The sequence below is a fragment of the Gymnoscopelus braueri genome, assembly GCF_963280865.1.
Source record: "Gymnoscopelus braueri genome assembly, chromosome: 14".
Taxonomy (NCBI): Eukaryota; Metazoa; Chordata; class Actinopteri; order Myctophiformes; family Myctophidae; genus Gymnoscopelus; species Gymnoscopelus braueri.
The window spans coordinates 52,370,743-52,387,980 of NC_137619.1; the positions used below are offsets into that span (position 1 = coordinate 52,370,743).

At 39.1% G+C, this 17,238-nt stretch overlaps 1 protein-coding gene across 3 annotated transcripts in view; it reads right to left on the reverse strand.

Moving 5' to 3' along the window:
- The window catches only part of LOC308100257 (uncharacterized protein), a 48,049-nt gene that overhangs the window by 21,088 nt on the left and 9,723 nt on the right, over positions 1–17,238 (reverse strand). For 2 of the 3 annotated variants that reach the window (XR_013934426.1, XM_080449229.1), the window contains exons 1-2: positions 15,798–15,843; positions 15,536–15,606 (exon numbers count right to left, since the gene is read on the reverse strand). Coding sequence is in view for 2 of the 3 variants with exons in the window: in XM_080449229.1 (XP_080305355.1) it covers positions 15,536–15,606; positions 15,798–15,805 (79 nt within the window). In the remaining variant the exon portion in view is untranslated. Of the gene's footprint in view, positions 1–15,535; positions 15,607–15,797; positions 15,844–17,238 lie in introns of those variants that run through there. The other variant, XM_080449230.1, reaches the window with a different exon arrangement.

Sequence of the window (17,238 nt, forward strand, 5' to 3'; positions counted from 1 at the left end):
TTTGGAGAATGGTGTCTTCATAAGACTCCAAGACAGACATGATCAACTTTGTCTTATGTTCAGTACATGTGCAGCTGCCAACAACAACAACCATCAGCCCAGCTGTGTTCCGCTAGCAATGTTCCTCTTGGTTTTATGACGGTATACCCTCGAGGGTATACCGCCACCTACTGTGCAAACTATTGTGTCCATCCCAAGTGATTCCATTCCAGTGCACGGTGCGTGCGCCGGTCGCGCGACTTGGCAGATTCCTTGCTCCATATGCGTGCTGATCAAAACCATTTCTGTACTATATTTAACACTGGAGGAATATCAACATTGCTACCAATGTTATCAATGTAAAAAATAATGCAAATGACAGATTTTCAATAATCAATATAAGGTCTACTATGGATAGGCTGTATCCATCTATACAGACAGACAGTCTTTATGACGGTTTACAAAAATAATAGCTTACACAAACAAGCGTGTCCACCTGTGCTGAATTGATGCTGCCCTCAGAAAGCATTCTTATGACTATAGTCACATCTGCCTCCCTCAATGGCTGTGTGTGTGTGTGTGTGTGTGTGTGTGTGTGTGTGTGTGTGTGTGTGTGTGTGTGTGTGTGTGTGTGTGTGTGTGTGTGTGTGTGTGTGTGTGTGTGTGTGTGTGTGTGTGTGTGTGTGTGCGCGCGCGTGTGCGTGTGCGTGTACGGTTAAACGCACTAAAAAATGTCTGCTTATAAATATATAAAAAGCCCCCACTAAACCACAAAATAAGTTGGTTTGTATACAATAAAACAATAAACCTAAACCAAATAATCAAATAATACGAAAAATAATAAGGACAAAAACAGCAGAGGCAAGGAGCTTCTCCTAACAAAATGAATAACTGATCAATGACTTAAAACGCATTGAAGGAGTAAAAATAGGACGAGGAGCACACATTAGCAATGTATGCTGATGACGTCATTATGTATATAACATCACCAGAAACCTCACTACCAGCGTTAAAGGAAACAATAAAATAATATAGTGAATTAGCAGGATATAAAATAAATGAAACGAAATGCGAATCAATAACAATTGGCAACGAATTAACACAGACAGCGAAAAACAATTCAAACTAAAAAGGAATCAGGATCAAATAAAATACCTAAGCATTTTCATCCATAAAGACTTGGACAAAATGTATGAGGCTAACTATCAACCGATAAGATTAAGCGTCAATTGAGTACGTGGAAAATTATACTAAATCCATCTTTTAGACACAATCAAAATGATGATTCTCCCACAATTCCTCTTCTTGTTTCAGGCATTAACAATTAAAATCCCTATAACATATTTTAAACGATGGAACGGCTTAATATACATTTGATATGGAATTACAAAAGAAAACGAATACAAATTAGTAAACGAACTAAAGCAAAGGACTGTGGAGGCTTACACGTTCCTAATTTACCGAACTATTTCAATGCAACACAAATAAACACAATAATGACATGGTCAAATGACAGAACAGAAGTAAATTGGGTAGAGAGGAGATTAAGAAAGAATCTATACCAATATCCATAAAAACGTTAACCTATATTGATAAAAATGACTTCCTATACAAATCAAAAGGCTAAACACATACAACACATTAAAAACATGGAAATGTATGCAAACATCTGAAAATAAACTAATTTAAATTATTAATATCCAGATACAGGATATAAAGGATTTTTTATAAATATTTGCAAGTATAAGGACATATTTTTCAAGATGTTTAAGAACGCAAGTGAAGAAAATTAAATGCACCCTTTAATTAATTTTCTGATTAAAAACCATCAGACAGTACCTGAAAACACCTTGTCAAAAATATATAAAATCCTCCAGAATAATACTAACACAAATGATAGTGTATGCAATTAAAATAGAACGCTGAAATAGGAGACTAAATGAAGAAGAATGGAAACAAGTATGCAGAGAAATTCATAAAACAATAACTAATAAATGTTTTATTACACCAAATGTCCTCCCCAAAAATGTTGAATCTGCTACATCGGCAAAAGTAGAGACAACCAACATAGAGGACACACACATCCCCCCCCCCCTTTTATTTTAATTTTAATTTGTTAAGTTAGCATTATTAATATCACTAGTATTATCATTATTATAATTTAGCAATTGTATCGTATTAGGATCATTTGCATTGATTGACGTGTTAGCGAGACCTGATAGAATAGGTTTCATTGTGCGCATACTGGTTGCACGCATACTGGTTATTATCAGTGTGACGTTGTCTGTTAAGGGGTCTATATATAGGCGCGTTCATTAATTCATTAATAGTGCGTGCTAAAAATAAGGCATTTCGTACCATAAACAGCACCGTCCGCATTGATATATTGTAGGCCTACAACAGGTGTGTGGGTCAATGTATCCCACTGACGACGAGCACCTGCAGAGCCAGGACTACACTCGGGGTTTTGCTTAGCCTAATTTATAAGAAAATAAACAGTTAATAAAGCAGTAGGCCTATACCTTCAATGAAATGCTCCCGCACAACACACCACCATGAAGAAAGAACAAGCCAGCTAACTGGCGGCTGCGTAAGGCTTTGAATTTGTTTATGCAGTTATTTTTGTCAATAGCTGACAAGCATGCTCCAGATAGAAAACAAACTAACCTGTATAAGAGCACCTTGGATTGGAAATTAAGAACTGCATGGCTTTAGAAACACTGCAAAGCAAAAGGCAAGTGAATCTGTCAGTCTGGATGACTGGCAGATCTACTGTAAATTAAGGAATAATGTGACAAAAATGAATAGAAATAATGTATTGAGCCAATGATAGATGGCCCTCTGTTTCATGGTAATTACCTAGTACTACACGTCACAGCCTTAAGGTAGCGACAATCAGTGGTGATTGGGGTTGGCTCTGGGTATATGGACTATTAGACATATTGCAAAATATATACAAAATAGTAAAACCATATAATGCCATATCAAGATAAAGTTAAAGCAGTGTACATATAGAAATAAGGGACGGAAAATATTAGGCCAATACCAAAACATGTTCGATCTTTTTAAGACACAATGCAAAAAAGAGAACATTTTCAAAAATGAAAGGCACCAAAAACACAAAATACACATGAAAGCCTCAGGGACCGTCTACAGGAAGCAAGAAAGGCTCTGCTCTTCGTTTAGACCATGGGTGTCAAGGTTGTGGATCTATAGTACTTCTCTGAGAAGCAATTTATTAATGATGTCACGGTTGTCACCACCCCGTGATGAGGCTGCAAGATTTTCTCTATTTCCCAGAATTTAAGGGATGCTGGGGAGCCATGCTTTGCTTGTTGATAGTGCCTGCCATGGCCATGGGATATTCAGGGTTGTTAGTGTGAATAGCAGTTTTGTGCTCACCAATACGAGTTTAAGTGGTATTTTAGTTTGACCAATGTATGCCAGTACACAGAGACATTTAAGCATGTATACCACATGGGTTGAGTTACAATTTATAAATGAGGATATTTTATATTTTTTACCAGGTGGATGGGTAAAACATTTGGTATTTGATGAATTAGAGCACTGTGCACAGTTGCCACATTTATAAAAGCTCTGTGGGGGATTGGGAAGCCAGGTGGGGGGTGTTCATATTGGTGTGACATATTTACAAATGACATGCCACTGGTCTTAGACAGGGCCAATAGACCAATTATTTGTTTACAAACATTGAGACTGGACGCACAGGTGACTGTTTCATGTAATCAATTCCCAACAGATCCCCAAACCTGTTGTTTTGGGGTGAGCTTGTTTCAGTTCATTCAACCTCCTCTGTGTGTAGGCTAGTGGAGTGCGCCCTGCAACACATATATACTCCATCGCGTAACGGTATTGCGCACGAGAACAGCTGACATAGCTCACAACCGCGTCACGGATGCGACCGCTGTGAGCTTGGAGATCTGCTATTCTCGGCCGTTCTCTGTGCGCGACACCTTCGCGGGACGGAGCATAAATTAGTCTTGACGGGCTGCTGCTGCGCGAGCCAAGCAGGTTCTGGTGCCATGAGCGCTCATTTTTGTTTTGTTTTTGAGGACAACTGCTTTGAATTGTTATTATTGTTTACACACAACAGAAACCAAGGATTATATATTTCAAGAGCGAGAGATCACAGTAAAAATCCTAAGCATTCTTCCTCCACACTGGGAGAGAAACAGAATCTGAAAGTTTGATGGGATGCATTTTTACACATGAGACTGTGACCACTTTTACATTGCATCTTATGAGCGGTGGGGTTATTTTGCTGCCGACCTGCGCGCGCATACTGTTTCGTATCAGTGTGACGTCGTCTGTTAAGGCGTCTATAGCCATGTATTCTGACGACACAAATTTGTCTGCTACTATGTGGAAGACCTGTTGTCTGTAGCTCTTAACAAGGAACCAATACATATCAGAGTGGGTGGTGGTCCTGAACATTTCAAAGACAAAATCCATTGTATTTGAATCACAGTATATGTTTTTGAATTTGAATTTAAGGGATTTAGGAATTGAGCAGGTATAGATGAAACAAAACTACTTTGTATTCCATTAGACAGTCATCTAACATGGTCTCGCATTGAAAACATAACTAAGAAAATGATCATTATAGTCCATGATCAAGAGTGTTTAACTCCAACATCTGCTGTGCAGCCTGTGCAGGTTATCCACTAGGCACTAGTGATATCCGGTCTTTACAGTCCAGTTGTGTGGTCCAATGCTGCTAAAAAGGACCTGCTTAAATTACAAATTGCCCAGAATAAGGCCATAAAGCTCGTCTTGCCCTTAAGTGCATTAGATCTAATACACTATTAATCCATCATAATCTGTCATGGAGCTGTTGGTGGAGCAGAAATTATCTGCCAGTCTGGCTGTATTTTTTGGGGAATATTTGTTTAATTAAAAAAAAAGAAATGTTTATATAAAAATATTCATAGACACATAATTAATACCAGACATGTAGCGATGAGTTGATTTACAGTGACTATAGGCCAAGAACTGATGCAATAAAGAATACAGTCATGACAGTCTGAATATAGACATAGCTATGACGTGCGTGCGTGCGTGTGTGTGTGTGTGTGTGTGTGTGTGTGTGTGTGTGTGTGTGTGTGTGTATAGTATAGTATATGAATAGGTGTTTTTTTCCCCATTCCAATCACTTGCAAATGAACAGAAATTACAAATTTCTCCATAAGTTAATCTCATTTAATACATAAATAAGTAAAAAATAGTTATACAAATAATGTCTAACATACCCTAAATAATCAAACTTAATCCAACCAAAAAAAATTTCTTTCCATAGCAACAGGTCAGGTGACCTTTCACCAGGAACTGATCACCTGGTTTCACGCATTTTGGGAGGGTATAAAAGGCAGACCGACTACATTTCCGTCTTTCCTGCTTCCACCTCTCTTTGAAGTCCTACCTGCCGCATGGCACCGCCATCTTCCTTCACCATGTCTGTTTTCTCAGCTGCTTCGCTAGACCTAGAAGACAGAATTAATGTCTCACGGGGAAACCGGACGGTGAACATACGTCTGGTGGACTTCAATGTTCAGACTCTGGCAACTGTATTTAAGGTTTGTTCTTTTTTATCATAACCGTAATGGAACATTCTAGCACTAACTACGAAGCCCATTAAGCTATGGCCCAGCAGGGCCTAGCCCTTTTCTGCCACGCTTTAGTAGCTTAGCCGCTTGCTACAGCATGCAAGAAAGCCGGTCTACAAGCGTCTTGTGACCGTTTTTAGTCATGCTAATTTAGCATTTCTTTAATGTGTTGAGATTTGGACATTTTTGCCCATAATGCCTTGTCAAAAATGGACATGTCATGTTAAAAGTAAAGGATCAGCTAAACTAAAATCACTTCAGAACCCACTCATATATATATATATGTATATATACATATAGGAATAGATTAGGAATCTACTTGTGTAATAAAGTAAGTTGAATTATATTCGACTAACACATGGATAATTAATGCTAGCGTGGTCAACCCACGTGTTGGGCGGCCGGCCCGATGTGACTTTTCATTTGATTAATGAAGTGATTCCATAACTTCATTTACACTGGTTCTCAAACTTATATGTAGAGGACCCCAAATTAATATGCATTTGGCTGCAGACCCGCATATAATAAATATCTTGTGCCAGGGACCCCATAAAAGAATTGTGGTTTTATGTACACTTTATTTTTGGATTGTGTTTAGACTGATGGTAGTTCTTGATTTACCTACTGAGGCACTACAGTCTCTGCATTTGTAGTTTTACCGTGCTTACTTGTAGATGGGCGATGTATAAAATGGGATTTAATAGTTTTTAACTGATGCTATATTAACACATTTAGGTGGGGACTCCCTGGAACCACACTTTGAGAACCACTGACTATGTACATTATGTAACATTAGACTTCGAGCAGTTTTGAATATTTTATTAGGCAAAAAATTTAAAACAGCACAGTTGCATTTAAAATACATTGTCTAACAGGTCCTTTCATAAAAGTCCTTGTGGACTTGTTTCCAATGAGGGCCTTGGTATTCAGTTCATAGACATATATATATATAGTGGCACCAGTTAGAAAAAAATGTACAACAACAAAAAATTAAAAGTGGGGAAAAAGATATGTACAAGAACGGGGGGGGGGTCGGCTGTCTAACGGGAAAATGGTACTACTTCCTCTTTTGGCCTCCTGAAAGGACTCACAAAATGCATCAGACTATTTAGTATTTACTGTGAAGCAGTTTAGCTAGCACTAACTTGCTCATACTAAATTTTTCTCCACTATTCGGTTTGTACAGGAGTGAAGGACAGTAAGATATTTGAGACCGGGACTATAAGAATGAAAGTAAAATGTGAATTTTAAAATCCTTTTCATCCCTCCATTTTCAGTTGGCTTCAACAACCATTTACCTTACGGCTGAAAATGGCGACGTGGTTGTGTCAGGAAATACTGGGTACATGGATGTGAGTCCAGAAATAAGGTACGAAGTGGGTGGCGAGGAGGCTCCCACAAACCAACTGCCAGCTGCTGCAGCTCCACCAACATCTGTGCCTCATCAGCGCCTATTCCTCCAAAGGCCTGCTGGAGGAAATGCACAGCCACTCCCACGCCAGCCAAAAACCTTTACCAAGTATGAAACCAAATAATATGTAATTAATATAGTCAATGTATTCTTTGTCTGTAAATACAGTATGCATGCTTATCCAACAATGTGTCATTTCAAACAATGCATGCCAACATTACTTTTAATGGATTGTATTTGAATATTAAGCATTTCAAATGGTTGACTACCACCAATCTGTAAATTTCGTATAATTTTGGCCTTTTATGTTGGCCTATTCCACCCCTAATGTTAGATAATGGAAAGTGCTCAAAACACCCAAATGAATATATGTTAATCTGTGAGTAACACCCACCCTGTCTTTTTCTGTGTTGAAAGGAGCATAATTGTCGGGAGAGTGGTGAGAGGACAGCTCTTCACCGATGATGGCTCCCTTCATATCTTGTTGCCAGAACAGGATCTCTCCATAGACATCGTGTCCGCCAAGGTCCGCGAAGAATTGAGTTTGGAGGAAGACGTGGTCCTCTGTCACCCGTCGGGGCAAAAGATAATTGACTCGAGCGCTTGCAGAAGTAAGTTATAGTATTTACCAAGTTGGTCAATCACTCTGGCTTGGTTGAATGCTTTGTAATTCAGAACCTTTGTTTGAAACTTAATTCAGACTTAGATTTTTATTATAACAGTTAAAGGTTAATGAAACAACCAAACATATTATTTATACATATGTAACTGGTGGGGTGGTGGTAAGGTCAAAACTCTGGGCTAAGCTTGAGTGTAGGGACTTAATTCATAAGTAAATATTATTTTTAGAATGAGAATTGGCTGAAATGGTGTTATATTTTGGGATATGGTAGATTGAGAGCTGTAACTACAAGGTCTATATATTGGTAAAGATGCAAAGCAGAGATAAGTCACTTGGAAACCAAATGGTAATTATGTTACATTCTCTTTTCTGTAGATGCAGCATTTTGGAAGAAGAGTGGTTCAAAGATCGTCGCACTGCGGGAGAGCTCCTACAGTCAGATGCAGGCGCACAAGAAGAGGAGGAGGTCAACGTAAGAATTTCCTGAATGCAGAGAACATCCACTGTTTGAATGGGATTAGTTTGGACTACTAAGGTTATCCACAGAAGACATTAAGACAATAATACACTTCTCAGTAGCCCAAAAATGTATCAAGTTGGTTTTGATATCTTAAACTAGTGACTACTACAGGTTTGTCAGGGCACCTTTTCAGCAGGGAGCAAAATCGGGATGGATAGTGTAGTGTTCTGCATGCGTTACGCCTTCCCAGTATATCCCTTAACTCACGGCTGGTGACTTAATCACCGGAGGAGACATTTGTTTGTCTATCCTCCAAAAAAGGCCAAATGGGGTGGACTGACACTTTGTATATAGCACCTAAATTGGGGGGGGAAACAAGATGTCTCAATTTTTTTTTTCTTTCCCCAGACTTGGAGAAGAAGCAAGGGACAGAGTGGAAGAATTTGTCCTTGCCTCTGAAGAGCTCCCTGCCATCTCACAAGGCCTGCGAAACATCACCGACTATGTCCAGGGTAATCGGGTGTCAACTGTTGCTTTGACGGAGGCACAGAGAAAAGCCCTGAAAGACCTCTTCCAGTGTTTCATGTGCACAGGTGTGTATGTTACATGTGTGCATTAAACATAAATATAAATGCATGCACAAAATGCATGCACAAATACATTTGTTAGTCTTATGGTAACAAGTTAACTTTATGGACTCATACAATATTTGATACTGAGCTATACACTTTCAGGTTCATTACTGTTTCGCACAAGGATCCAAACTCTGAATCATACTTAGTTAGGACTATGCATGTTTCCTCATGTAAAGAATGTACCTTTACTGGTTTATAAAGTTCACATAAACTTTTTCTTGTAACTGTATAGGGCCTAAGTCACACAACCATGGTACAAATGGAGATGAAGGTACTGATCAAATTCATGTTCTAATCAACAATTATCTTTAATCTTCCAGAGGCAATTAGGATTCCAATTGCCACCCCGTGCTGTCGCTGTATCGTTGGGTGCCGCAGGTGTGTGCAGAAGTGGCTGGCAGATCACAACATGTGCCCGAAATGCCGGAACCGCACATTCAAAGACAGGTTCTTTGAGATGACTGGAATGGAAGAGGTGATCAATATCTTTCAGGACATAATTGAATAGTGTAATTTGTTGGGGGGGGGGGGGGTACAAAATTAGGGAATTGGCATCGATGTGGGCAATAAATTGGGACAATGAGGGATAATTGGATGGATTTTTAGAATAAAATGGGGAGGTGGGGTTTGAACAACAGTGTAGAGACTACATCAATGTGACTAAATTGGCAACTCTAAATTTATATTAAAACAGAAAATGGCAAAAAAATTAACTGCTGTGAAAATATTATTGATGGCGTAACCCTAGATCAGTTTGAGTCCTCAAATGAGGTATCCTGATTGTATCAGGTGGTTAGTTTCAGAGATTGTTGGAAAAGGCTGCTATTGTTAGAGAAGATGTTATGCTTGGTGCTGTCAGACATTAAATGTTGGGTTAATGATCGTTGCTTTTTTTCATATATTGACAGAATTAATTGGGACAATGAGGGATAATTGGCAACTAAATGTATCATAAAAAGTGAAGGAAAATGTGTCTCATGTCAGAAGTTTTACATTCCAGTAGTTATACATGACGTGGCCTCCGGGTCGCACTTGTGCCCTTGCTCTGCCCAGGAGCAGCGGGCGTTGCGGTTGGCTGGGCTGGTGTCTGGTAGGCCAGATTTGTGGGTGCCAGTCCAGATTTGCGGACACCAGCCCAGCCAACCGCACCAACAGCTGCTCCTGGATTTGGATCTGGACTCCAGATTTGTGGGCTAGTCCACAAACCAGTAAAAAAGAAATTGGGGAGGTGGGGTTTGAACATCAGAAAATATCAAATTGGGGATGAAAATTAGCAACTGCATTTGTGTTAGCAAAATGGATCATTAACCCAAAAAAAATGTTGGCATCAGGGAAACAAATGTGTAAAAAACGCCAGTGAAGAAAGTATACGGATCGCCCTGTGTGGCTGGCCCGGCTGGTTTTGGGTGGCTATTTTGTGGGGCTGGCTGGGCTGGTCGGGTAGGCCAGTTTCGTGGGTGCCAGCCATGGCTGGATCTGGCCTGCCCGGCCGGCCGGGTCGGCAGTGTGAATGGCATGGGGGGGAGAGTTCTTAAAAAAGAAAATGGGGAGGTGGGGGTTGAACAACGGATGCAACAATTTGGGGAATTGGCAGAATGACTAAATTTGGGAGAATTGGGATATAATTAAATATATTGGGGGGAAAAAATTGTAAAAAACCCCAGTGAAGAAAGTATACAGATCGCCCTGTGTGGCTGGCCCGGCTGGTATTGTGTTTTGTGTGTGCTGAGGCCAGTTTGAGTTTACTCAAGAGATGTTCCTATGTTCTTTCCCTAAATGTTTGCCTAGAATTGGGTATTCTAGTCTTTTTAAAAAGTTCTGTTTTGTTTTAACCCAATTCTTTATTGGCAAGTGTTTTGTTTTTGTAATCTGCATTTAAAAAAAATGTTTTATGGTACTTAACAGTTTTAAGTGTTTTAGGCCGATTCTACAAATGCCTTCTAAGTCAGTAGTGCGCAAAGTTTTTCTTTTCAAGGACCAACATTTATATGCATTTCAATGCAGCCCCCCCTTTTGAAAATGTTTGTGCCAGGGACCCCAGAACGGAAGGTTTTTTAAAATGTTAAAGTCTAAATTATCCAAGATTCTTCAAACCCTTCTGCGATTTTTCTAAAATGTTCAAAAACAGCATATGTAAGCTTATAGATCTGCTATTTTTGAGAACCACTCTTAACCAATGTTTTGAAAAACTTATGTTGCTGTACTGTATATCTAGCTAAAATGACACAAATGCTTTCCTGGTCTTAATGGTTAATCTGTATAACTGAATTATGATTATCAGCATAACTGTGGTGCCGTCATGTTATCCTGCCAGAAAAATAAAACTTAAAAAAAAAAAAGTGACACTTCTCTTGATTGTGGGAAAATGTTCTATCTGTTTATATTTTCTAATTGTGTATATATTGCTAATCTGATAGTGTCCTACCAGTCTCAACTGTGTTAGATTATAGCACCAACTAACGATGTCTGCTTTCAAATAGGCCCAGTGCCCACTAATGGCCAACTGAACATTTTTAACCCAACTGTATAATGACTGTTTTTGAAATCCCCAGCAGTTACAAAGGTTTTTCTCCTTGCAACACTATTAGGAATCGGATGTATCAAAATGCATACATGTACTTTAGCCAATCTATTTAGTTTAGACATCAGCTTTTTCATCCAAAATGTGTTGGCTTTAGTTGCAGTATGATTAATAGTAATACAACCTGACGACTTTAAGTCATACAGTGTGTACCAGCCATGGCAATCGAGGAAACCGAAAAGAACAGATCTGCCCAGAGTGAGATGTGAACCTCTTAACTGTGGGAGGTAGTTGATATTGTATTGGTAGGAGGTGGCACCAGAAGAGCCACGGTAGAACATTGAAGCGGCCATCGCCTGGTGGTCAAATCTGGGATTGCAATAGTTCTACATTTAAAACGCCACTGCGCATGCTTCTACCGTTTGAAACCCACAGGTTGTCGAGGCGCAACGCTATTGATTCTCACCAGTAGAATATGTAAAATGTATTGAATGAATTCAAAACCTGTAAAATGACATCCTGCACATTGCCGTGGCCCGTGGGTATGCACATCAGCTCTGGATTTTGCATTAGCCTACTTTATTATTTTTACACAAATAATGCCAAAAAAGAGGGAGATATTTAACCAGAGCTCTAATCATAATGATTAGAGCCCTATTTGTTCTCTACTGGTTTAACAATTCCCCTCTTTTTTTTGGCGTTATTGACCATATAATGCAAGAGGTTATTTGTGTTTGTGTAACTTGTAATCAATGAACAACCAAACGTCCAGACTCCAGTGCGCAATGGAGGGGAGAGATTGAGCGCGATCGTTCATGGTGATTATTCCAAAAGTATTACAATTATGACAAACATAGGCTACAACCGTATGTAACCATTTGTAAGGAATGATCCCACCACGGGCACTGTGTGCCATAGGGCAGGGTCTGAATATTGTAGCGTATTATACATCCAAGTTCATTTCCAGCCAGTTGTAAAGACTCGATTTGAAATTACTACTGCAATATCAACATTGTTACATTTGGACACCTGGATTTCCTAGGTCTATATCCTTCTATGTAGGCCTACTGTAGACAGAGTAGACAGACAGACAGACAGACAGCGGTCAGAGACGCACCAGTACCACCGAGTGCTAGTATGGAGCTGCTTGCGTCTTTGAACAGTTCACACAGTGAGCAAAACTTGGGGAGCCCGATTTGGGGGCTACGCAAACAGGGACTATTAATTAACCATGCTACAAGTAAATAATATAACACACATTTTGGGTGAAAAGGCGCATGTGTAAATGAAAATAAAATAATATATTGGCTATAATCAAGTCCACTTATCAATCTGTCCGTATAAGTCCGTCCGTTCGTCTGTCCATCCAGACAGACAGACAGACACCGAATATTGATAAGCTCTGATGTACCAGTCCAAAGTTGCATTGTATCTTTTGTATTGATAGTATTCACGTTTTGTTTATACCGATTCTGAAACACTTGAGATAGATAGCACCGGGAGCGCACGTATGGTACCCTCAGTCTGTCCAGTCTGAGTGTGTCCCTTTGCCTGTGTGACTGAGTGTCTATGCTGCACCACAGCATAGAAAAGGACGCTGCAACCACTGTCTGATAGAACATCTGCAGATGTTTATTATTGTGTATTGAGGAAATCTAACATGCTGTAGTAGGTCTATAACATGACCTGCTGAGCTTTATAAGGCTGCTTCATCGTTGCAGACGTCACGGCAGTGCTTTCTACGGGCGGCACCTTGGACGAGTGGGCATTAGGGACATGTGGGCACCGGGAAAACTGGTGTTAATAATCATTGTTAATAAATAATTCAATCTCACAGGCAGTGCACATAGTACCCACTCTTCCTGGTGACCCCCAGATGTCCCCAGTGCCCACCTATGCTGTATCCGATTAAAACGTCAGCAGAGATGTAATTTCGATGGTTCAATGAGTAGCGACGCCTATAGCTCTCAAGTCTCAACCCAACTTTCCAAGTTCGAATTATATAGGTAGATTTGTTTCTGTTTTCCTATTCCGTAATATTGCTATTAATTAATCATGCTGCAACTAAATAATATAAATATAACACACATTTTGGATGAAAATGTCTAAATGAAAAGAAGAGAATCACGTAGGCCTATATCTGCCCGTCCGTCCGTCCGTCCGTCCGTCCGTCCGTCCGACAGACAGACAGACAGACAGACAGACAGACAGACAGATATAGATCTGTCTGTCTTCTTATTGACGTAACCATGGTAAATATAATTAGCTTGCATAATGTTAATAGCCTAATATAATAATATAGCCTATCATAATTATGTTTATGTTATAACCGTGTAGCCTACAGTATAATATATTTATATTATCTATCTATCTATCTATCTATCTTTATCTATCTATCTATCTATCTATCTATCTATCTATCTATCTATCTATCTATATATCTATATATCTATCTATATGTCCATCTGTCTAACATTGATGTAGCCATAGTAATGTTATAATCATGTAGCCTACGGTATAATACATTTATATTTAATATATATATATATATATATATATATATATATACACTTTTATTTTTAAGTACTAAATCTACTTCCGCTTCTGGTCTTGTCTTTACAGTATATTTGATTAAGATCGAGAAATGAAAGAATGAAAAATCAAAACCCTGTTTTCTTACGTTTCATTTTTTTATTTTTTATTGAAGAATGAAAAATGAAAGACGGGAGCGAAACGAACGTAACTTGTTTTAAAATGAAGAATGAAAAATGAAACACGGGAGCAAACGGGAGCGAAAGAACCGACATGACCCTAAATGAAAAATGAAAAATGAAAAATGAACGCAACGGGCGGATTTCTGTTTGTGGTTCCCATAAGAAATTCCGACTGCCAGAAAGTACACGGACCCTAACAAGAGGCCAATGTCTATAGTAGTCAGGACAAGGCAGTTTGGTGGGTTTAGGGGCCTTAAATCCTACAAAGAAATCTGAAGGAATCGTGCAATCTCAGCTCCCCGCCATTGTCTTGTCCTTAGGTCATTTAGGACCACAGGATTTTATGAAAGACATCTTGACAGTTTTATAATTTGAGACGTCTTAATAAATATGTTATGATTAATACATCCTGCATTCTGAGAAAAGCTTTACTATGAGTATTTAGTACCCACTGAGCATTTTTCGGGCTATTAGACGTCTAAAATACGTCTAAGGGCTAGGCTAAAATAAGGTTATAATTGGTTTAACAGTGAACGTTTTTTAGACGATTAGCTGTTTTTTAAGCGTCTATTTATAGACCGTCTATATTATAGCCGTTGAAATGACGTCCATAATATAGACGTCTATAAACAGACGCTTAAAAAACAGCTAATCAACAAAAAACTTTCACTGTTAGACCAGTTATAACCCTGTTTTAGACGGAGGTCTAATAGCCGACTATGGCTCACAGGGTAACGCCTTACAGTAGTAGACGATCTATTCATAACTGTAACGTCATCAAAACAGGATTACATTACACAGTGATCCAACTATGAAACAACTGTTGCCTGAACTTCCCACTTTTGTCACTAGAGGGGGGCCCTACCCTACAGGATAAACTAGTGCACAGCCATTTACCATCAAATACTTCTTGGCTTCACTAACCTGTTGGTAACTTTCCTTGTGGTCACTGTTGCCATTGTAGCTGTTTTTTATAAAACAAATAGCTAGATTCACTGATGTGTTTACCAATAAGACATATACTGTCTACACTTCTTTTGTAGCATACTGCCTTGAATATCCGTGTTGTTGCTTCTATGTGGGAGAACAACAACAAGGACATTTTAAGACTCAGTGAGCACAATCCTACCACAAGCAGTGCTTCTTGGATTTGTGTTTTTATATATACAGTAGGCTACACCTCCTGTTCCACTATAGATCTACTATAGATGACCTTGCAGTCTTATGCAAAGGTTAAAATGTCAGATAGCATGTTATGTAGACAGATGCCAGGTTCATTTGTAGACCTGGCATCCTACTGTATAGTGTGTATAGTTTCAATGTACAGATTTTTTAATTTTATATTATTGTGTTTAAAAACTGATTATGGCTTCTTGGTTTACCGATGATCCTAGATTACTATTTCTATACATTTGATGTATTACCTCGTGTTTACCTGCTCTGGATAAAGAGCGTCTGTATCAGAATACATTTTTAAAACTATAAGCTAAGCGGTCATTTCTAATATTCCTGTAGGTGATGCAAACATATCAAATCTTTACAAATAGAACACCAAAACGTTTTACTCACTTCTATGAGGCAAGTCCATGCTTCTGGCCCGTTTCAGAGGTTCCATAGCTTGACCCTCTAAGCATATAAAACTAAGAAAAATACAGTTCAATCAAAATTCCAAAGCACACACGCACACACGCACACACACACACACACACACACACACACACACACACACACACACACACACACACACACACACACACACACACACACACACACACACACACACACACACACACACACACACACACACACACACACACACACACACACACACACAGCCATAATGTCACTCTGCTGGTCACCCAGGAAACATGCATCCAACTGTTGGATGGATGCACAGCCACCAAGCACGGCCACCAAGGTATGGAATAGCCTAACCCCATCCCTCAAAAAATGCAGTTCGTTGGGCTCATTCAAAACAGCTTTCTGGAGGCCAAAAGAGGAGGTAGTACCAGTTTCCCTGTAGACAGATGACCCCCCTCCCCATTTTTTTGGTATATATTTTTTTGTATATATACATTTTTTTCTTCTTTTTTTCATGATGCTTTTTTTGTACATAGTGGTATTTTTGAACTGTTTGGTTGCTACTATACGTCTATGAAATTAATTCAAGGACCCCAACGGAAACAAGTCCGCAAGGACTTTTTTGGTCGGACCTTTTAGACAAGAGTATTATAAATGTAACTCTGTTGTTTTACATTCTTTTGCCTAATAAAATCAATCAATGTTCTGTCTGTTTATGTTGGGGAGAAATACATAATATTTGGTAACATTACATTGTCTTAATTTATTTGAAGCATTACACTGTTCTCTCTGCACTCTACAAGGTATGTGATTATACCTTGTTTATTGACTAGAGTTCATGCTTACTCTTCTTATTCTGATCTCACACTGCTACAGTAAGTAGCTCTGGATAAGAGCATGTGATAAATGCATACATTATAAATTGTAATAAACAGTGTTTGTCTGTTGCTGCTGTGACTCAACGTGTATTACACAGTATGTTGTCTTTCAAGTGAATGTCTTCTGGTGTTTGAGGCTGTGGGTTTATTAAAAAATAATAATTAGTTCCTCAAAAGCCACGTGTAATTTGAACACTGTGTGCATCCATCCATCCATCCATCCATCCATCTACATGATGATAGAAATATGTCAGGGCACATTGAACATTGTTCTAATGATTCAGGAAATTCCAGAGATGTCTGAGTATTTATTTATTAAAAACAATTACATTTAGCAAAAACTGTACAACTTATTGCAAATATCAACTCTCAACTCTAAGCTCTTCAGGGGAGGCTAAGTTTTGTACATTTACTCTATGATCTCATCTTTCACTGATTGTGTGAGTGGCTGTCAGAGATGGGCTAGTTGTGGCCCAAAGGTCAGTGGGAGGGTTGCCAGATCTGCTTATTATAATTTCCCCGCAATATTTTATTTGAAAATAGCCGATCTACAAGCTCACAACGTGTCGCATTGCGACGCGTTGTGAGCTTGTACATCTGCTATTTTCAAATAGCTGATGTATATGTTAAAGTGCTCATATGGCCTATAGTCGTTTCTTTTGGGCTGGTTTTCCTAGACCTGGTTGCTTGTTTCTCTCACAGAATCTGGCAACACTGGTCAGTGGGGGCCTCGTCAACATTGGGCCTAGGCCTGGAATTGCAGAAGCTGAATAAAAAAGGCCCCACATACAGAGTTACATTTTATGAACAGGC